We start from the raw sequence: 23,414 nt of genomic DNA on the forward strand, positions 1-23,414 counted from the left end.
TAAGAGCCTTTTGGACAAGGTTAGTAATCAGCAATGAAGAGAAAAACAGGCTCAGAAGTTAAATAACTTGCTCAAAGTAAATGAACCTTCTCACTTGGCTTTCCTCAGACTGTAACAGAGGTGACGACCAGCCTTGGGCACCTCCAGAGGGCTCCCAGGCTGGCACCCATAGCGCAGGTGTGGTATGGCGGGAAACAGGAGGTGGTTCCATCCAGTTTTGCTGGAGGCCAAGGGGGAAGCAGGCAATCTGGGAACGGACACAGTGGGAGTGACCAGTTTATTCAGATCTAGGAAGCTGTGCTTGGGATACTGTTAGTGCCCTTCAGCTCTTTAAAGTCCTAAGCAGGTTTGTTAGCATCACAGTTCCCTGCAGCCCTGAGGACTCCATTCGGGGCCTACAGACTCTCTTAGGGGATCCTGGCTGGCTTTCTGTGGGCAAATCAGACAGATCAAGAGGTGGAGTGGGAAAAGACTGGTGATCTCTCCTGGGTTTCTCTGTGCTCAGCAAATGCCCTCAGGCCAGCCTTGACACAGCAGGCAGCTCTCTTGGTTTCCGGAGTCCTCTGATCGCTGCAAAGACACAAGTAGAAAATTAAGAGACATGAAGCTACCCTATCAGGGGGCTTCTTGGCCTCCCATTCGGCCAGGCTGCCTCCCTTACAATCTCCTCATCCCACAGCGCAACTCTTGTTACTTCATTCGGTACAGGTGTCTAGGTGCACAGATGGGTAGGCAGTAGGAGCCCACAGCTTATAAGAACTGTCTTTTTGCTGTCAGTCAGGCAATGAAAATGGAGCCTCACCTCATGTACCTCCCATCCTTGGCTATGCCTGAGCTGAGTGATTCGGGGCAGAATCAACTAAACCACTAGGGCCTTTAGCTATACAAGCTTTGAAACCACTAGGCCTTTAGCTATACAAGCTTTGGGGCCTCCAGCTATACAGAGGGGAAAATGGGTTTTGCTTTCCCAGAGATGTGAAAATGATAAAGAGCTTTCTTTAAAGACTTTGGAGGAAGGAGAATGAGGAAAATAGGCATCTTCTTAACAGCTATTGTTAGCACCTCGGTCCTAAGCTCAGGGGTCCATCTCTTCTGGCCTCACAGCCCCAAATACCCAGTTATCTGCAGGAGAGACACATCCTAAGCCTGGGCCACAAGGCAGGGCCCTGCTCTCATGCCAAAGACTGTTAGCAGCGCTCCTGTTCTTTTAAAAAAATAGCACCCCCCGCTCTGTTGGTCGTTCCAGCCAGCAAAGTAGGAACCTTCCTTAATCACGTCCTCTTCTCCCACTTCTGATCAGGCACCAAATTATGTTTATTGTAGCTCTGGAAAGTCCTTGGATCCATTCACTTCTCTACATTTTCAGTTATCACCCTATTATAGGTCTTCCTCATTTCTTGTCTGGACTAAAATAAGGTTTCCTAACAGGTCCTCAAAATCCATAATCCACTCTCCACTTAGGAGCAAGTTTTTTTTTTTTTTTAAATGTTTATTTATTATTTTTGAGAGATAGAGACAGAGTGCGAGCAGAACAGGGGCACAGAGGGAGAGACAGAATCCACAACAGGCTCTAGGCTCTGAGCTGTCAGCACAGAGCCCGACACGGGGCTGAAACCCATGAACCGTGAGGTCATGACCTGAGCCAAAGTCAGATGCTTAACGGACTGAGCCACCCAGGCGCCCCAGCAAGTGATGTTTAAATTTTTTTTTTTTAATTTTTTTTTTCAACGTTTATTTATTTTTGGGACAGAGAGAGACAGAGCATGAACGGGGGAGGGGCAGAGAGAGAGGGAGACACAGAATCGGAAACAGGCTCCAGGCTCCGAGCCATCAGCCCAGAGCCTGATGCGGGGCTCGAACTCACGGACCGCGAGATCGTGACCTGGTTGAAGTCGGACGCTTAACCGACCGCGCCACCCAGGCGCCCCTTGTGATGTTTAAATTTAATCATGTTGCTCCCCACACCTCACTCCTGGATTCAGTGGTCTTCAGTGACGGCCTCAGAATAAGGTCCAGGTTCCTACCTTGCCTCAAACCTGCCCTCTGGGTAGAATGTGCTGTGTATCCTTTCCCCAAACCATCTCGCAAACCCAAACCGTCTGCTTAGCTAACCCTTCCTTTAGATGTCAGCTTAAACATCGTTTCTTTAAAGAAAACCCCCAACTAGGCTAGTGCACCTGTTGTCTGTCCTTACAGCACCTTGTTCTTTCCTTTCATAGCCCTTGTCAAAACTGAGATGATGTATGTTATTTAGGAGGTTAATATTTGTTTAGTGTCTGTCTTGAGGACAGACTTATATTTGAGAAATATAAGCTCCGTGAAGGCAGGGACCAATTTTATCCTATTTACTTGCCACTGAATCTCCAGTGTCTAGCACATAGTAGGTGTTCTAATAATATATATCAGCCAATGCACTTATTTTTAGTTGAGAGAGAGTGAGAGCGAGTGCACACAAGGCAGGAGAGGGGCAGAGGGAGAGAGAGGATCCCGACACAGGGTTTGATCTCATGACCCCACATCATGACCTGAATCGATTATCAAGAGTTGGACGGAGGTTCAACCAACTGAGCCACCCAGGCACCCCAGCTAATGCCTTTAATAAAATGAATGAAAGGGGCGGCCATTTATACTGACCTCTGGAAAGAAGCTTATGAAGAATCCTATCAGAGCACAAGGTATTTCTCTTTCTCAAAGGCAGATGCAGGGCTTTTTTTCTGAACTCCAACCCCAGAGAGCCTAAGAAACGGAGAGCGTCCATTCTGTACCTAAAGCTTGGCCATGCATGGGAAGCATGAAGGCTGCAGGAGCCAAAAGCCTGAGAGGAATTAGTTGTATCTGAAACCCAAACTCTTCTATCTCAAGTTCTCACACCACAGTGTCTGGAGAGAAGAGACTGAGGTGCTAAGTGGGCTCCAGAGGTTAACAAGGGAACAACAGCTCATACAGGCTTCTTAATGCAGTATTGAGAACAGGAGGATGTCCCAATTTCTTAGCAACGTGTTCTACTTAGGTGATTGATCCGGGCTGATGGCCTGGCTGTGTCTCAGACTCTGCCTGGACACGTCTCAAATGAGCTGGCTTTTTTCAGGAGGCTCCATATCCTCCCCAAGTTTGCCCTGGAAATGACGAGGCCTCCTTGTAGCAACAAGCTCCCTGGGGGTAGGTGGGGAGAAGCACTGGGATAGCTTGTGTCCCTGTCTGAGAAGTTCCTAGCTGCCCATCTCCTGCCTGAGACAGCAGCCAAAGACTCTCACCACAGCAGTATACCCACTGCTGAGAAGCTGCTATGTGCGGTCAGGGAATGTCAAGGAGCTGACCCTCAGCAGCATGGTTATGAAATCCAAGTCCCTTCCAGAGACAGTCTCCCTCCTCTTAGAATGGAGAGCTGCAGCTGGCGGAACACTGGATGAGAACATGGCCTCCGCCCTCGTGCTAGCACAGGTTACAGAGGAGACGACTTTCAGCCCAGGGGTCAGAAAATTGCTTTTAGAGGTCAGTGAACTTATCTGCTCACTACCCACCCCCCCTCCCCCCAACCTCCCCAGTCCCCACAAGGTTTGGTCTGCTGCCTGAATGCAGCCTCCTTGGAAGCTCAGGGAGCAATCAGGTCACAACAGGACTAGGGTGCAGTGCCCACCATAGATAGGCCTTTGTTCCTAAGGAGCCTACAAGAGCTAGCCCAGGGAACAAAAGAACAAGTAGTTAGGCAGGGCAGTGCACTTCCTCCCCTTCCCCCCAACAGCTGCTGTCTCAGACAGCTGTATCCAGCCTGTCTGCTCAGGCTATTAAATATTCATCAGATGCTTGCTAGCTTTAAACATGCAATGACTATTAATCCAGAGAGCAAGAGATACATGAAGGTTGTGGAGAGAGAAAGGGAAGGCTTAGAAATATTCAATTCGTTTAATTTCACGAATCTGGAAACACAGCACGGGGTATCCATCCTGTACACCAAAGCTGGGAACTACTTTCAGTGTAATCGGATCTTCTGGTGGCCACTGTAGGTACAGAGAAGAGACCAGGAGGCAGTTAAGTAAGAGCAGAGACATGGGTCTAAACTCCAGCTCTTGGGCCCTTTGGTCATCCTAGCCCGGACTCATCAGTTTCCCAGCCTAATCCCCGCTTCACAGGGTTGTCTGTGAGAATTAAGTGGGTCGCTGCATATGATAATTCCAGTGGAGTTAGCCTAGAATTAAGAGCTTAAAATGGCGGCAGAGACTTCATGCATTCAGGTCCTAGAGTGAGGAAGCAACATTCCTTAAGAGTGAAGTTTCTATCAGAGGGGACTGAGTTCTTGTCTCCAATTCACAGGGTGGGTTAAAGGGACAGGATGTGGGAAGCCTCCCATAACATGTGGAAAAGGCCTAACATCCCACCCTCAAATAGCCCAAACGTCTGAGAGGAGACAGGATTATTCTTTCTGAAAAAGGTTAAGAACCAAAAGGCTTCTGGTAAGAGGAGAGCAGAAGGAAGGCAAGGTGAGGGGACAACATCCCTTCACTCTCTGGCAAAGAAATGGTGCCACTTTACCAAACTCTGCCCTTCTGCTTTCCTTTCTTACCTACCTTGGGCTCAACTGCAAACACAGGTGTGTTCAAGTCACTTTCATGCTCAAGGCCTTTAACAGCTCCCTAACCTTTAGAATGAAGACCAAATTCTTTGCCTAACATTTAGCTTTTCAAAATGGGCAGTAACCTACTCGCCCAGCCTCTATTTATAGTTAACATTTACTGGGTGCTTACTACAGGTCACGTTGACCGTTCTGCAGGCATTCACTCAATCTTACAACAATGTTGTCCAATAAACGATAACCTCTCATTTTGCAGATGATGAAACTGAGACTCAGGGAGGCTAGCCCACCTAAGGCTCCAAAGCTAGTGAAACTACCTCTCGAGGCAGCAGGCACTGACATTAGTCTGTTTAAAGCCATAATAAGGTGCTAGGTGAATCTGTCTGCCTGGCAAATTCTTGGTTATCCTTTAAGACTCGACTTAAATGTCACTCCCCTTCTCCGATGCTCCCTAAGACTTCTCGGACGGCTCCCCCAGCCTCCTTGATATTCAGTTCAGCAACAGAGCACAACCACACACTACGTGACTATTGAAGACTTATTCTCTTCCATTAGACTGAGCTTCTGAAAGGTAGACACTATAAACTGATGGAGACCCGTGACCTGTAACAGCCAGAATAAGGACCTATGTGGTCTCAGCAATGTTCACTGCAGCAGCAATAATATGCCTGCAGAAGCAGCCTCCTTCCAGAATAGAGAATACTGTATAGGCTGAGATGGTTCTAGCTGACAAGTAAAACCCTTTTTAAAATTCCAGCACAATCTAGTAGTTGAAACTGATCATGGACTCTGAAATCAGACGGCTTGAGCTTGAATTCCAGTTCTGCTACTTAACAGCTGCATGACCTTGGACAAGTTACCTAATTTTTCTGGGCCTCAGTTTCATCATTGTGTAAAAATGGGACAATAATAGCTACTTTATAGGTGGATAAGGTAATACATACACATAGCAAAGAATAAACGTTAGAACTGACAAAATGCAATAGTTAAGATACATTTTCTTTTCGGATTTTAACAGCTGAAATCAGGATGCCTCTTACACCTGATACGAAAACAAACTATTGTGTTGGTTTAATTGGCAGTATTTTTTCTTTCTTTGCAGTACTGGATACAGCTTATAAAAAATGGCCTCAGTATCAATGAAATACGGTGTCATCTTACACAAGTAGTGTGCTTTCAGCATAGAGAATTGACTTCAGTATATAAAAATCCTGAGAGGCACACCCCACAACTTGCTACGCAATGATGGTAAATTACTTCACCTCTCCTAGTATCAGCTGCCTCATTTACCAAATAGGGACACACAGGAGGCATTCAAATTAGAATTAAGAGCTCCTCCCTTAGCCAGGAAGAGCTGCTTATTTTCCCTATGTCACTTTCTCCTTCCCTTACCAAGTGGGGTCAAGATCACCGCGTGGAAACAGACCAAGGAAAAATTTAATGTTTATTTTTGAGAAAGAGAGCATGAGTGGGGGAGGGGCAGAGAGCGAGGGAGACACAGAATCTGAAGCAGGCTCCAGGCTCCAAGCTGTCAGCAGAGTCCAATGTGGGGTTCGAACTCACAAACTGCAAGATCATAACCTGAGCCAAGGTCGGACCCTTGGGCCACCCAGGTGCCCCAGACCAAGGAAAAATTTAAATGACTACTTAACAGTAACACTGCCAGCAAATAGCAGCCTGTACAGGCTCTCACAAGGCACAAGAACATAGAAAGACGGAGCCCGTGAGCCTTGAGGGACATAGAGCTTTGGGGTTTGAGACCAGGCAGGGAGTACTTAAGTTTCAAAAACCTCAGTGAAACATCTACCACCACACCACCCCTACTCCCCTATTCACATGGTACAGTGCAACTCTGTGTATGTGCAGGCAAGAGGCTTTTGGGTCTTGACTCTCAGGCTGCTGTTCCTAAAACAAAATACAGTCTGAGTCTGTTTCATGTTTAGTGGCCAGAGAGCCCTAGCAGCTGCTGAGGCATCCTTACCTTCATTCTTGGCTTGGGACATGGGGTGGAAGGGGGTGGGAGAGAAAGCAAGAAGGGACAAACCCTAAGGCTAATAACTGTAGTATCCCTAGGTAAGAAAGGGTGAGAGTGTTCCTTTAGCAGCAACAGTCATTGCCATGAACACCCTGGAGGTTCCACAGAAACCCTGGAGAGAAATGGGGACAGGAGCAAAGGATGTTGATAGTGGAAGAAAGGGCACGCAGAGCACAGCCTCTAAGCCTCGGAAGAACTACATATGGCCAGGCATGGCAGCTAGAATAGCTAGCCTCCTTTCCCCTTTAGCAGCCAGAAGTATAAATGCAGGGTAAAGACAGGGTTTGGAGATATCCATATGTGGGATCAAATCCTAGCCCCATGACTGACTATTAGCCTTTAGTGATGCCAAAATAATCCAGTCAGCTATTATTTATTGAGTAGCTACTATTTGTCAGAAATTACTCCAATTATATCAGTAACTTTCAGTAATACATATTTTAAAAGGTAGCAGATCTATATCGCTGTGGTCAATTGGTGTGCCAGTATGGACAAGGGTGCCAAGATCATCCAACGGGGAAAAACAGTCTTTTGAATAAATGATGCTGGGACAACTGGATATCCACATGCAAAAGAATGAATATGAGACTCCCACCTCACACCATATGCAAAAGTTAATGCAAAATGGGCGACAGACCTAAATGTATGAAATAAAACTAGATGGAAATAGGTATAAATCTTTGGAACTTTGAATGAGACAGTGGCTTCTTATCTATGACAGCAAAAGCACAAGCAACAAAAGAAAATAGATAATTCGGACTTCCATCAAAATGGTACTTTTGTGGTTCAGAGAATGTAAAGAGAAGGGTGCGTGGCTGGCTCATTTTGTAGAGCATGAGACTCTTGATCTCAGGGTTGTGAGTTCAAGCCCCACGTTGGGCATGGAGCCTACTTAAAACAGAATAAAACAAAACAACCAAAGAAAATAAAATGATAACCCATGAAATGGGAGAAAAATACTTGCAAATCACCTATCTGACAAGGGGCTAGCACCAGACCATATAAAGAACTTACAGTTTAATAATAAAAAGATAGTCCCATGTGAAAATTGATAGAAGATTTCAATAGACATTTCTCCACAAAAGACCTACAAATAGGGGATCAGCACATGAAAAGATGCTCAACAACATTAGTCATTAAGGAAGGTACCAATCAAAACCACAATGAGATACCAATTCACGGCCAGCAGGATAGTTACAATAAACAGAGCAGAAAATAACAAGTGTAGGTGGAGAAATTTGAAACTTCATACATTGCTGGTGGGAACATGGTGCAGCCTCTGGCAGTCCCTCCAACAGTTAAGCAAAGGGCTGCCGTCTGACCCAACAATTCCTCTCCTAGGTGTACGTGCAAGAAACTGAAAACATATGTCCACATCAGAACTTGTACATTAATGCCCAGAACAGTATTTTTTTTAAAAAATGCTTAGTTTTAAAAGAGAGAGCACGAGCTGGGGAGGGGCAGAGAGAGAAGGGGACAGATGATTTGAAGTGGGCTTAGCGCTGACAGCAGTGAGCCTGATGCAGGGCTCGAACTTATGAACCATGAGATCATGACCTGAGCTGGTCCAATGCTCAACCAACAGAGCCACACAGGTGCCCAGTATTTTTCTGAAGTTTGTTTATTTATTATTTTTAAATGCTTATTTTTGAGAGAGAGAGAGAGAGAGAGAGAGAGAGAGAGAGAGAGAGAGAGAGAATGAATGAATCCAAAGCAGGCTCCAGGCTCTGAGCTGTCAGCAAAGAGCCCAAAGCGGGACTCGAACCCACGAATGGAAGCTCATGACCTGAGCTAAAGTGGATGCTTAACCTATTGCGCCACCCAGGTGCCCCTAAAGTTTATTTATGTTGAGAGAGTACACAAGCAGGGTAGGGAAAGGAGAAAGAAAGAGAGAGACAGAGACAGAGACAGAGACAGAGAGACAGAGAGAAAGAATCCCAAGCATGCTCCACATGCTGCCAAAACCCAATGTGGGGCCCAAACTCATGAACTGTGATATGACTTGAGCCTAAGTCGGACACATAACCGACTGAGCCACCCAGGAGCCCCACAGAATTTTTCACTATGGCTAAAAAACAGAAACAACCTAGATGTCCATCAGTGGGTGAATGGATAAATAACAAGTGCAATATACATCCAATGAAACAGTATTTGACATTAGAAGGAATAAAGTACTAATACGTGTTACGACATGGATGGAGCTTGAAGACATTATGCTAAGTGAAAGAAGCCAGTCAAAAAAGATCCTATGTTGTATGCTTCCATTTACACGAAATGTCCAGAACAGGCCAGTCAACAGAGGTAGGAAGTACATGAGTGGTTGCTTAGGGCTGGGGAAGGCAAGTGGATGGGGGAGATGGCTAAGAGCCATGGGAATTCTTTTTGGGGGGTGATAAACATGCTCTAAAACTGAATGTGGTGATGACTGTACAATCCTGTATATATTAAAAACCACTGAATTGTACACTTTAAATGGGTGAATCACAACCATGTGATTCTTAATAGGGGATCACATCTCCATATGATATCTCAATAATCCTAACATGTCTTTTAATTTGTATTAATAGAAGCTAACCAGAGGCTGTAAGCTGGTAGGCTTACGGGCAGCATTTGGCTTGCAGCAGAGGTTTTACAGGGACTAATACTGATCTGAGTAAACATTAACTGCCAGTATAGGGGTGCCTGGGTGGCTCAGTCGGTTAAGTGTCTGACTTCAGCTCAGGTCATGACCTCGACGTTTGTGAGTTCGAGCCCCGCATCAGGCTCTGTGCTGACAGATCAGAGCCTGGAGCCTGCTTCGGTTTCTGTGTCTTCCTCTTTCTCGGCCCCTCCCCTACTCACGTTCTCTCTCTCTCTCTCTCTCTCTCTCTCTCTCTCTTTCAAAAATAAACATTAAAACAAAAAAACAAAAACAAAAACAAAATAAAAAACCCAACAACTGTCAGCACATAAAATCCAAATTACTAGTTCTTGAAAATCAGATCTAGGAAGTCTAACAAAAAAACCTTCTGGAACTGGAAAAGAAACACGAATGAAAAGGATCTTCAAGTGCTTGACAGGCTATTTCTTCAGGTGTCCAAGGTAGAACCAGTATAAGTTACCAGAGTGACTCATTCAAAGTGAGGGAACACTTCTAATACTTGCAGCGGTCTTAAATGAAATGGGTTGCTTTTGGAAGTAGTATGCTTCCTATCACTAGTACAAAGTAATGATACAGGGGCACCTGGGTGGCTCAGTCGGTTAAGCATCAGACTTCAGCTCAGGTCATGATCTCACAGTCTGTGAGTTCGAGCCCCACGTCGGACTCTGTGGTGACAGCTCAGAGCCTGGAGCCTGCTTCAGATTCTGTGTCTCCCTCCCTCTCTGCCCCTCCCGTGCTCATGCTCGCTCTCTGTCTCAAAAATAAATAAAAACATAAAAAAAAAAGAGTAATGATACATGCTGTAATGATACATGGATGATCCCTGAAAATATTATGCAAAGTGAAAGAAGCCTATCACAAAAGGCACATATTATGTAATTCCATTTATGTGAAACATCCAGAAGAAGCAAATCCATAGAAACAAAAAGTAGGTTAGTGGTTGCCAGGGGCTGGGGAGAGAGGGGAATTGGGAGTGACTGCTAACAGGTATGGGATTTCTTTTTGGGGTAATGGAAATTTTCTGGAATTAAATAGTGGTGATGGTTGCATGGCATTGTGGATATTCTAAAAACCACCAAACTGTACACTTCAAAATGGTTAAAATGGGGCGCCTGGGTGGTTCAATTAAGCGACTGACTCTTGATTTCAGCTCAGGTCATGATCTCACAGTTTGTGGGATCAAGCACCATGTCCAGCTCCATGCATACAGCGTGGTGCCTGCTTGGGATTCTCTCCCTTTCTCTCTTTCTCTCTGCCCCTCCCTTGCACATGTGCGCACACATGCACTCTTCCCCTATCTCAAAATAAAGAAATAAACTTTAAAAAAAATGGTTAAAATGGTAAATTTTATGTTTCTTAAGTTTTAAAACAGTTAAGAGAGAAAGGTAAAGAAGACCAAATGTGGGGTGCCTGGGTGGCTCAGTCAGTTGAGAGGCCAACTTCAGCTCAGGTCATGATCTCGCGGTCCGTGAGTTCGAGCCCCGCATCGGGCTCTGTGCTGACGGCTCAGAGCCTGGAGCCTGTTTCAGATTCTGTGTCTCCTTCTCTCTGACCCTCCCCCGTTCATGCTCTGTCTCTCTCTGTCTCAAAAATAAATAAACGTTAAAAAAAAAAAAGACCAAATGAGACAATTCTTATTAACTGCTTAGGATATTATCACACAGTGATGTTAACTACTATTATCAACTTTATTGAGGCCCAGAGAGGGATTAAAGGTTTTGTTTTGGTCAAAACAGTGACAAATGATGAAGCAGAATCAGGACAGGTCCCCAATCCTGCCTGGCTTATCTAAAGCTTACAGGACTGTAATAAAAATTCACAGGTAGTGACAGAAAGCTATAGAAAACACTGGGACTAACTGACTAAGCTACAAACTCAGAAAAAGCAGACCACTTGCTGCAGATCCAGATCTGCCAACAATAAAAACCTGTTTTTCCAGGCACAAATTGTAGGCCAAATGAAGAAAGAAGCATCCCCCCAATTCTGCTCTTAAGACTACCCTAGGGAAGAGTCAAGACTAATTCTCTGTATTCAGGGACTTTCCCCTAAAATTGCCTTGCCATTCATGTAATCAATATCAGACTTAGGACTTCCTAGGTGCCCAGAACCATGACCAACACACACGGTCTTCTGGGGTCTCCAGACCTCAGAGGCTCCTGGGAGAAGCAGGTCAGGAAGACATGATCTCCCAAGAAGGCAGATGTCACCGTCAAAGGCTGTACATGCCTTTGGCCTACCTAGTTTGGTCCTTTCCCTTCAGTGCCCTCTTAACCTTAACAACTCTCTTGGGAGCAGAGGGATGAATCATCCACCTAGCTCCTCGACAGCTTCAATCCGCAGGAAGGCTTGCTCAGTTGCCAGAGCCCTCGCCTACCCAAATCAGGGGGTTAACCTTTCTTCCAGAACACCAATATTTACTATATATAGGACACCAAATTGATTGGCCTTATACATACTAAAACTCATTCAGTTTGCCAACCACTCTAAGGTATACATTATCACCATCTTCCTCCCTAGATTTGGAAATAAGTGGTTTGTGTCAGGTCACTTAACAAAGACAACTTGGAGATTCAACTCTCTTTGTCATTGTCTCATGCCCTTTCTACTATGCCACACTATCCCTTCTGAGGGTCTCCTCAGGGTGAGAAATACCTCTTTCCTTAGATTAAAAGCAGTATAATATAGAGAGTTAAGATGTTAGGTTCTGGCAACAAACTTGGGCTCGATTACTAGCCATACTAATTATATGACTCTGGGAAGTACTTAACCTCATTAAGTCTCAGTTACTTCTGTAATATACAAATATTAGTGGACAATTGTTTTTTGGCTTCCCAGCACCCGTTCCTTTTTCCTAATAACACCCTGGCTTCCTTTTGCATAATTAGTTTTTTCTTCCCACATCCTGGTAAAGAATGAACATGTGACTCAAGCTAATACAGTCTCACATTCCCTCCCTAGAACTTGAATCTCAAGGGAGAAAGCAAACACACACAGCTAGAGTTCATTCATTCTAGCAATAGCACCTAAATAGCTAGTCCTGTCTTCAAGAACATTCCAATGATCTACCACTGCTGTCCCAGTTCTCTGCAATCTGGTTCCCATGCTAGATTTTCTAGCCTTCACACTAAATCTGGAGCCCCTAACACATTTCTAATAAATACCCTTTTATTTACATTATCTAGTCACTTTGTTGCTTATAACCAATGAATTCCAAATGACACACTGCCCCACCTCGTAAGTTATTGACAGGATAGAGTGGGATTTAATAAATAGAAGCTGACACTACGATCATAACAAGTAAATTCAGTATGGATCGTAAACCAACATATAAACATAGTTGTGTTGTGAATAGGATACGGATGACAGGCAAGAAAAGTGCGCCCACTGATCACCTTCCAGGCCACCGCCTGGCAAAACTATTTTATAGTTAGGATAAAAGTCCCACATCCTTAGCAGAAATCACCTTAACCTACCTGACATGGGTCTTCACTACCCATTCTACTCCAGGAAATGCCTCAGGAGTTTTCAATCACCTGAAAATGGAGAAGTAAGAGGTCAGTCTTTTGAAGAGGAAGTTTTAAAGACATACAAAATAAAAGATAGAGATCCTGCATGCAGTTTACACATTACAGGAGAGAAACATGCAACTTTAAAGAAATTTTAAGTAACATTTCATTGTGAATATCAATATGGGGACCTATAGGGGCTCATCCTTGTACATTTTTAAATAGCTGAGCAGAAAGCTTGACTTTGGGGAGCAGCAGGTCTAATCTACATTCATTGAAATTTTACAATGTGTCATTTAAGATGTCAGACTTTGTGCCCAGGTTACATTACAGTTCACTTGTGATGGGCAGGATTATTAAGAGTTATGGCTAATTTATGCGGCAGCATATGGTTTTTCTTTTTACAGCTATTTTTATTAAACAAGTTTTGCAAAGTTTTAACATTAAAATTAACAGCTAAAGAATTGTTTATGCAAGTTGCTGTCACAGTTTATGTAAAAGAGAAATATGTGCTATTAAAATCAGACATTTAGGTTACCTTTGGTTTTTTGCGATGCATGTTAGCTTTACACATCCTGATTCTCTTGCGATAATTTTCCTTTAAAAAGGGGGGTATAGAGTGATCTCTTTTCATCAAAACAAGACATAATGCCCTGAAAGCTGACTTCAAACCATGGTTGAAAATTCAGTTATTTACACTTTATCACAATCTACAAATACATTTTTTTGTTGGTGTGTTTTAAAAAGAAAAAAAAAAAATGTCCATCATGCACTGCTGCAGGCAGCTTGGCACTTCATACAAGAGGATTTTTCACCCCCGAGCAGTTTAGGTGGCTCCCTTAGGGAAGGCATGAGAACCCCGAGAATTAACAGAGGAGTGGAAACAGGGCCAACCAATTCCATCATTTCCTCTCTTGGTCTCTCAGGAGGGAGTTCAGAGCCAGCCTAACATGCCAGATCCTGCCCCAGCCCAGCTGATTGGTCAACAGCATTTCTGGGACTGGAAGGGAAACCCTTAAGGGCACCCAGGGTTTGCTGAACTGTCGTATCTAAAGGCAGGTGCTATCTCTTTCCAAGCTCACAGAGGTTATTTGGTGTCACTCTTAGGGCCACCTGGGGGCTCTACAGAAGGTGCAAGCGAGGGTGGCTGGCACTTTAAATACTGAGGCCTATGTATGGAAACCAATCCAAGTTTCGGCTCAGTTGGGTTTTTTCTCTCCAGAAATTAGAGCTTGTGATATAGGACGGATAAAACTGCTGTCAACAACTTCCAGGGGGTGAAAAAGCTTTGGTTATTTTTAAACTAAAACTTAACAACTCGATAAACTTTTTTTTGGTAAACTGAAAATAAAATCCCCCCCACCACTTTTAAGAATGTCTCCAAATTTTTAACAAGCCCATTAACTTTAGAATTAATTTAAGTTTATTTGAAAGAGAAAACTATTTTATTGTCCACCCAAAAAAAATGACAATTCATCACATTTACTTTGATTAAAAAAGGACTAAACTTTATTGACAAACTGCTGCAGACATTTTGACATAAGTTTAAGCTACCTATTTAGGCAGACTTACACATGTAGCATTTAATCTTCCAAGAACAAAATGGGAGGACGGTACAAATCCAATTAGGACTTTAACTTATGTACAAAGTGGATTTTGATTCCTTTTTCATTCAGCTGCAGTGTCCCTTTTTATATCATGCTAGTGTTGAGACATACTTCACTAACTACCTTGGGAACAGTTCAATATTGACAACTGTCAACTTAAAAAAAATCATAAGCTTGTGGCTCTAAGTGTCCAAGTGAGCTTTACATGGAGTGCAGAATCTCAGATGGACAAAACACTTTGTCTTTTTAAATACTGAAATTTTAATTATTAGTATTACTATTGAATGGTTTTTCATGGCTAAAAAGCTCTGCATCAAATTCAATCCAGGTGGCCAGCCCCTCTCCCCAAATCAACCTCTTCAAATCGTACTCCCGGCTAAGTATCTCTCAACACTGTATGTCTGGGGCTAGATTTCAAAACCCACATAATGAAAAAGTCAGTTTTACAAACCTAATTTTGTTGTTGCTGTTGTTTTAAATCAATTAACGTTAAAAATTGCATCAACTATTTAATTCATGAGGATCTTTCATATTAAAATTTAACCTTAAGATTCAACCGCCATGTGCTTTTAAAGGAAACATTTTTAGAGACGTCTGAGCTCACTTTTACATGGTGGCACCTACTGCCGTTAACGTTTGTGATTTTAAATCTTAAACAGCCCTGAATTTTGAAATGTAGCCTAGTTTGGGATTCTGCAACTACAACTTTACGGGATGCCTCAAATCAAAACTAAGAGAAAGTTAACAAGCCTTAAACTTCAGAACCTTTAAAGCAAGCAATGTCACTTTTGAAACTAACAGGTTTGTGGTTTTTTTTTTTTTTTTACTCAACTTCTTTTTTTTATTATAAAAGGTACATTTCTGTTTATATTTAAACAACAAAGAAAAAAAGCATCTACACACTTAAAAAATTAATTCGATATTCCTAAATCTATTTTAACTCATTTTAAAATACTACATACAGAAGCCAGAATGCAGAGTTAAGAATGGAGTAAGGTGGGGAGAAGAAGGGGACCACGAAGAAAAACACTTAGACAATTACTTGTCTGTTGTGGGTAAAGCAACAGGAATCCTGGGAGATACAAGAAATCAGTAACAACTTTGCTCATAACTGATATTTTCCCCTCATGTGTGTTTTTAATAACGTCCATATGGGTGCTCTCTGTATGCTCCCTTCACTGGCCTAGCTGGAGGGGCCTTCAGCGACGGCCTGGTCCCATTCCAGTCGTCTTGGCCTGTGGGGAAAGCAAGAACAGTTTAATAAACCACATGCCACTGGCATCTTGGGATGAGCAGGAGTAGAGTATATGGTAAAGATCACCAGAAACACTGCTTCGCTTCCAGTGGCATGCCACCCTCCCAGTGGTCCTTGCTTTTTTGCTCTGCTTGGACCTCCTGAACGGTTTAGTTCATTTTCCAGCTGTAGGGCAATTTCTGCTTGGACCTCCTGAACGGTTTAGTTCATTTTCCAGCTGTAGGGCAATTTGGAGTGGGCAGACGAGAAACAGCTCAGAAAAGACCTGGAGTCATCTACAGCAAAGAGGTTCTCCGCAGGCAACATGATCTCTACTCCAGGATAACCCAATACCTGGATAAACCCGACACCTTACTCAAGACAGTAAAACAAAAATCAGTCTCAGTGGGTCCACGACGCCCTTTTTCCTGTTCCCAAAGGAATTTGGCAGAAAGCCTCAGGTAACGTGGCAACTTTGGGAAGTCTTTCAGAATGGAAGTAGGCAGCTCCCTTTCCAACAACAAGTCAGGTTTCCCTGTTGAGGCGTGTCCTCTGGCTCTCTGGGAGAAGCAAACAAGGGCCACATTTCATGAGGCCTCCTCACCAACAGAGCTGGTCCACTGCTCTGGTGGAGGGAAGTACAACAGAATGTGTTTATAGCACTGATGAAGAGAATTCACTATTTTCTTTCTTAGGCAATAGCCCAGAGAAGCCAGACACCATGGTTGACATCCTCAAATGGTTTTCCTTTGTCACAGGGAAAAGCCCGAGGGAGGTATCACTTACTTCTATAGCTGACCTTTTAGGAAAAAGAGATGTGTCTATGAGCTTATTCTTCCCACTCGCCCCCATACTTTACCCAAGCCAGTTCATCCCTGAAGTATTTCTCCAGCTGCCTGCATTCACAAATAAGAGCCTCCATCACTATAGGTCTCAAACCTCTATGTGGAAGTCCCAAAGAATCCTATCTAAGCTTGTTTATACCCTTAGTGTAATAGGTACATCCATCACTTTCCAAGTGGCTTCTGGTACCAACAAGACAGTTTATTTTTCTAATTCTGTTTATAAACGCAGAAATCGTAACAGATTAACTGTGGCAACATCATACCAGGAGCAAAAGAGGCAGCCTGCCTCTTTCAGTCCAGTCTCTTCTCTGGCAAAACAGAAATGTAATTTAGTCAAACACATACAGAGGCCCCATTGTACTGTCTCGCCGATGGAGGGAAATACCCTAGGGCAATCCCACCGCCCTTCTAAATAGTGGCATGCGAGCAGAGCGATGCAGTGTTACCGATGGCAACTGTCCAGTACCATTTAGTGAGAACTGGTAAAAACTATTTCCCTGGGCAAGCAACTGACTGGCTACTACATACTGTGCTGAAGAATTAAGCTCAGCTGGTCTCAGCTCGAAAAGGCTCCCCACCCCTTCTTTTCAACCAGGGGTAAGGGGAGACTGTTAACTAGTCTGTTAAGATGACCTGTCAACTGATGAGCCCCTTGCCAAGGACTCTGGAATTCCCTCAGGTATGCTGAAAATACCTTGCATTTCAAAGGCTGCTCTCTCTGCACCCACTGCCACATGGCACTCCCTATGGGGCCCATTAACCCAGGGCCATAACTGGCTCTTGAGGACACTCTTGAGCAATGTGTTTTCAACTAAACCTCAGGGAAGACAGCTTGGTCCTGCTGCCATTCCAGCCTCTATAGCTCTCTTGGGATCAAGGACTGACCTGACGTGTCTCCAAGCCAGTAAGGAGCTTGGTGCCAGTACTGCCCTGACCTGGCTCCAGCCCCTAAGGCCTCAGATCTGAGACTGACAGGCACTATTCTTGCATCCAACCTGCCCTGGCCAGCTACTTGCCATCTAGCTCCCCTTCAACTAACATTTCCTCTACATAGATTCTTTTTGATGAGAGCTAATACTGTTCTTAAAAAACAAAGTGGGGCTGGAGAATAAAGCTAGATACAATGAAGTTCTTGTTATCTACCAATGTGGCCTAAGCACCAGCAGCAAAGGCCCTGCAAAATGACTTAGGCCTAGCCATCTCTCCTGACCTGAAGTAGAAAACGATCAACACTGGCTTAAAAGTCTGCTGTTCCAACCAGGCCAAGCTGGACCTGGGCCCTAGTTTAAGACATCCATTTAACTTTCCAAGAGTAACAGTAACCCCATCTCACCTTAAGAGCTCCTCTTTCTATGGCACACCACACAATTTAAGTAAGAGCAGCACTGCTATTGTCACGTTTCCAACATCTCAGCTTTCTGAAGTCTTCTCCTTAGGTGGGTGACTGGCGGACCCCCAATAATCCAGTCACCAGCACTCTCCCTGGCACTTACTTGCACATTCTGCCCACCACGGAAATAAAGACATACCATAAGCTTCATAAGAATCTTGAACCTCCCCATGTCCATAGTCATAATATTCTGAATCCCTGAAAGTCAAAGACAGAGTGTTAGAGAGCTCGAGAGTTAAGTCTGTTTTGGTTTCACTTCCCCCACATCTCAGTCATTCTACTACATGTATAATACAGGAAAACGCTAATTCTGCTCCATCTCCAAACCAGAAAATACTTCCAAAACATGTATGTGCTATGCATTTATAAAAAAATGACAATAGCAGAGAAAAATGGATACCACATAAAGTGAAAAACCAAAATGCTAAACTGACCATCTTAATCACAGTGCACACAAACACACATTTATAGGGCTCACTGGAAAAGAATACACAAACATGCTGTTCTGTCCCCATTGTAGAATTATGAGACACTTACAATCAATCACAGATACAATGCATATACACAAAAAACGTTATTTAAGAAAAGTGCAGAAAATAACCTCACTTATGGTAGTGGGATTCTAGCTTCCTTTTAAACTTTAATGCACCTTTAATGTGGTTGTGATAGTTTTAAATAATAAATCAAAACAATTTTAAAGGCATTTTCCCTTTATTTCCATGTGGTCACGGCTCAGGAATTTTCCATCTGCTATTTCCAGATTCTACACCATAAGATTCACAGTTATCTAAATGAAGCAGATCCGTGTGCCTTACTGACATGGAAAGCAAAGGAGATACCCTCCAAAGAGAAGCCACATCGCTCCCTAGATGTGTGCTTCCTAAATCTCTGTTGCTCCAGCTCCATCCATCCCTAGGACACGAAATGGCACTTCTGTTGCCTGACTCACCCTTGGCTCTGGCTGTAATAGCCTTCGTAGCCTTCATAACTCTGTTCTGCATATGTATCATCATATCCCTAGAACAAATAAAAGGATACCGAAAGTCAGAATCACACAGAGTAGGGGAGGTAATTACATCCCATGGGAGTATGGCAGGCTTCTGGATTAACAGAATGCGGAATTTCCCTCCAAAATTAACACCCACTGTGGAATGGCTGAGAGAGAAAGGGTTATTTTCTTTTTAAATGAAACAAAACTGGACCACCAACCAAACCAAACATGTGGGCAGGAAACAAGGTAAAAAGTTGAACTTCAGCATTATCAGTAGTAACTAGCGAAAAAACCCCTTAGTAAAACACTGTATACATCAAGGCACAGCCTATTTCCTGTTTAATCTATTTACACATAGTAAACCACGCTTAAAATGGAAAAATCTTCTCGTAGTGTTACAGTCACTACAAGAGAGCAGACTCCAGATCTTATAGGCAGTCCCTGCCACCTATGTTAAGGGCCTAGGTCCTGTCATTCAACTGCCTTTGGCAACCTTCTAGGTATTGGGAAATGGCACATTGTTCAAACTTCTTACATATTCTTCATATGTTTCTGGTGCAGGGGGTGGAGGCAAAGGTATTCTCTGGATGCCTGCTGTCCGCGCTCTTGGTGCTGGCGCACCCCTCACTGTAGGTGGAGGTGGCACTCCTCGAGTCACGGTGGCACCTCTGGTGATGGCTCCTCTCACTGGTGTACCACGCACCAGAGCCCCCCGAGGTGGTCCAACACCACGGCCCCTGCAAAGGAGAATTTATTTTTATGTTTTAAAAGGATAAACTTAAAAAAAAAAAGTATTTATTTTGAGAGAGAGAGAGAGAGAGCACACGTGAGGGCACGAGAGGAGCAGAGAGAGACTGAGAAAGAGAATCCCAAAGCAGGGTCTGTGCTGACAGCACAATATGGGGCCACACAGGGTTCAAGCTCACAAACTGTGAGATCATGACCTGAGCCGAAATCAAGAGTCAGACATTCAATGGACATTCAGTTGGACTGAACCACCCAGGCGCCCTGGAAAATTTACTTTAAATAGAGCTTTTAAAACATAGGTTAGTTTAATGTTCAGATTTCACGATGCCTTAAATCGACTATTATTACAACACACAGGAACGTATGGGTGGGTAAAGGACCCAGTCCCACAGTGGACCTGTGAATGTCTCATCAGCGGACTACTACTTTGGGAAGTCTGAACACTCTATTAAAGGTCAGTCACAGGTAAAATTCTAAAGTCAGAGACCATTTTGAAAATGCTAGAACTGTCCAAAATTAAAAAAGCAGAAGTTTCAACAGGACAGCTGCACTTGACTATGACCAAAGTGCCAACATCTACTATTCCACTCTTGATGGTACAAATCCTGAGGCCCCCTTCTAAGCTGGAGCACCACTAAGAGAGAGATGCTACTGGCAGTCAAATTTACATCCTGTTTCTAGTCATCTCCATTATTTTTTACCTGGGAACAGGTGGAGGAGGAGGTGCCGCTCCTCGGCCTCTCACTGGCACCCCACGTCCGCGAGAGGGCTCCGGTACTCCGTTCAAGTAGGACAGCTCTAGAAACTGCTCCTGGCAGATATCATCCATCATATCCTGCAAATGAAAGATAATGAGGAGTACTGTGCTACATCTCCACCTTCCGCTGAGAAGTCGTCCAGCCCACATAAGCCTTGGATCCTAAGACCAGATCTGAATGCCTGGATGAAGACTCAGGTCATGCATTCTCTGAAGTCAAATGGCACCCTACCTGTCACCTCTTCGAGGAAAGTCCTGATGGCAGACCCCCTCATTATTCAGCTGAAGCTCTTCATCATTGGTCCCTACCTAGCTCTCAAGATCACTTCCATCCACTCTCCATGGACAACCTCCTTTCAAGCCATGTCAAATAACTTGTCGTTCAGAACCTGGCATACTTGTACATCCATTCGTACAAATAGCTTCCTCTTCCTAGAACAGTAAAAGCCACTACCATTAGATAGGCTCTATGCATTGGGCACTTTATAATAAGCTCTCTATAGATTCTGCAGTTTAATCTTCAAGATAACCCTGAAATAAGTCGGCAGATCTTCCCATTTTACAGTTGGGAAACAGAATCAGGGCATATAAAGCCACCAGCCTAAGGATATAGAGCTAGTAAGTGGCAGACTCGATATGAATTCAGAAATTACCTGTCTCCCAAATCTAGGCTTTGAATCATCAGACTATACTGCCTTTTTTTGTCCACCTGAAACACTCAAACTTACTCTTACAAGACTTAATCTAAAATACTATCTCTTTTGAAAAACTTTCTTTGATGCTACCCCCACTCCCTCCTCTTTTTCTACAGCACTGTGTATTTTCCCTACCCAAGCACTTACCACGTCATTTTAGAATTGTCTGTCTTTCTCACTAGATTGTGAGAAAGGAGCCATTTTTGTAACTTCAGACCCAAGCACAGTATTAGGCACCTACCAGATACTTAACAAATGTTTGGGATGAACAAGGAACCTGAGGCTCAGAAAAGTGAAATAATAACTTGTCCAAGATGACGCAGATAAAGGTCCCAGTCCAGTGCTCTTCCTACTGTACCAGGAAGCCTCTCTGGTACAGTTAATGGTTCTAAGGGGAAAACGGAGGCTCTGGTCATGGATGCAAAAATAGGGTCACTTTTTTGTCTTCACAAGAGAGAAGAACTGAGTCAAATGCCATTTGCATATCTTTTCAATATTTCCTGATGAGAGCCATTCAGTTTTAACACTCCATGCTTTTTTATATATCCCAGGTGGACAGAGCTTCGAGAATAGATGATTCTAGTTACCACAGAGATGCCCCCCGCTTAATCTTCACCTCCTTCCTACCTTACACATTACTGACGCTTGAGACCCACACAGGAGAGTCAAATGACCAATGACAGCCCACATGCCTAGATTCTTCTGGCTGAGGAAACCCAGATCTGCCTGGCAGGCATCTTTTCAGAAGATCCACTTACACGAAAGCCTTGTAAAGCTACCCCTTTTGAGAAATATGCTGAGACCAAGGATCAAGAGGAGACGGGCATTCCCCCTATTCCTTCAGAAACCGGGTGGCTTAGGATGCTTCAATAGAACACCTCAAAACGAGGAAAAAGAACTCCATCAAGGGAAAATTTACCGGCTCTTTTTTCTCTCGGATATTTTAAATTGGCTGTTTCGTGTTTAAACATTCTAACGAAGAGGAGGTATTTGGAAGCAAAGCCGCTGCTGAGACATCTGAGACGGGGCTGGACTTCGTGGAGCTCGACATTATAGGTACACACTGCCTGTAAATTTTTGCTCTACTTATTCTCACATCTGCTGACACCACATCTAGTTCCAACTCCTCACTTTACGTACACAAGAAAACCAAGAACTGTATCTCAACTCTTAGTTTTAGTGATGCAAACGTGATGCTTACCCAATTCTAGTTAATAGTATTTCAATGCTTCCTAAGGTTCCAGATTCATCCTTGGTCATTAAATATTCAACTGTAGTATGTTAACTCTGACAACTAGCAGGACTTGCTGAAAGTCAAGAATCACACCATTTTCTACTTATTCAAAGAATGGACCCTCTGACCAGGTGGTAATAATTATGCAAGACAGGTAACTTGGTCTGTCCCAACTCTTCCTGGGCCTCAGTTACATTCCAGAAGGAGATGCACATCAATGTGTTTAATATCATCGATAGTCAAGCCTGTTAACAATCATGCCTCTTTCAAATCAAACTCTACGTAAGTAAATTCCTCCAGGAGAAAGAGTCCTGAATGTACCTAGGTCAAAATTTAATCCATTAACACTGGATGTTAGAAGCTTCTTGCTGTTAGTTAACCCTCTACACTTTCTAGAGTCTAGAACATAATTCCTTGAGTACAGGGGGGTTTACGACCATCTTAGCCATTTTATCATCATCACCTCCTGGTTCCACACTAGTATCAATACACTTAGCTCAGTGAAGACTCTGTTCAATCTTTTTTAACCAGATGTTAAAATGCCAGACACACTGTGGACTCAAAATACTGACAACAGACACTGCTATATAACTAAAACCATATTAAAGGGTAGAGTGGGTTTGGGGCACAGTGCTTTAAGAACTAGGTACAACTAACAGACTACCGCAGAAAAGTGAACATAAATGTAGAATTTGATATGCAATTTCAGAGATCATGATTATGCAGAGATCATGATTAAGAACCCCTGCCTCAGCAACAACACTAGATCCCAGTTCTCTCTTGCTCAAAGATATAGAATGTGGGATTCCTTACTGGTACTAGGAACTTCTTGACTTCCTCCATAGCATGGGCCATAAGAGCATAAGCCTCACATGGGGGTCCAAAGACTTCAATGAAGACATGCAGATCCATATTCAAGTGGGCATATTTGGGATCTCCACCTTTGCGCAGCTCTTCCTCCTATGGAAAAAATGCAGAAAAACATCATCACGTGAATGCGAGAAAATGATGCCATTACCTCCAGTCCAATGAGACGGCAAAAAATAACCTAAACAGGTGAGAAAAATAGTAAAAGTGTAAGAAGAAAGCAAAACAAGGTCTGGAGAATAGTAATTCACACAACATACTAAACCTATAATCGGTCTGCTAAACAGTTAACTAC

General features: G+C 43.5%; 1 protein-coding gene across 2 annotated transcripts in view; it reads right to left on the reverse strand.

The window, feature by feature from the left end:
• Positions 1-260: 260 nt before the first annotated feature.
• The window catches only part of KHDRBS1 (KH RNA binding domain containing, signal transduction associated 1), a 38,111-nt gene continuing 14,957 nt past the window's right edge, over positions 261-23,414 (reverse strand). Inside the window, exons 4-11 of one of the 2 annotated variants that reach the window (XR_007154739.1) lie at positions 23,066-23,212; positions 20,268-20,401; positions 19,355-19,556; positions 18,778-18,845; positions 17,968-18,026; positions 15,402-15,594; positions 12,720-12,779; positions 261-570 (exon numbers count right to left, since the gene is read on the reverse strand). Coding sequence is in view for 1 of the 2 variants with exons in the window: in XM_047870671.1 (XP_047726627.1) it covers positions 15,497-15,594; positions 17,968-18,026; positions 18,778-18,845; positions 19,355-19,556; positions 20,268-20,401; positions 23,066-23,212 (708 nt within the window). In the remaining variant the exon portion in view is untranslated. Of the gene's footprint in view, positions 571-12,719; positions 12,780-14,238; positions 15,595-17,967; positions 18,027-18,777; positions 18,846-19,354; positions 19,557-20,267; positions 20,402-23,065; positions 23,213-23,414 lie in introns of those variants that run through there. The other variant, XM_047870671.1, reaches the window with a different exon arrangement.

Source organism: Prionailurus viverrinus, chromosome C1 (assembly GCF_022837055.1).
Source record: "Prionailurus viverrinus isolate Anna chromosome C1, UM_Priviv_1.0, whole genome shotgun sequence".
Taxonomy (NCBI): Eukaryota; Metazoa; Chordata; class Mammalia; order Carnivora; family Felidae; genus Prionailurus; species Prionailurus viverrinus.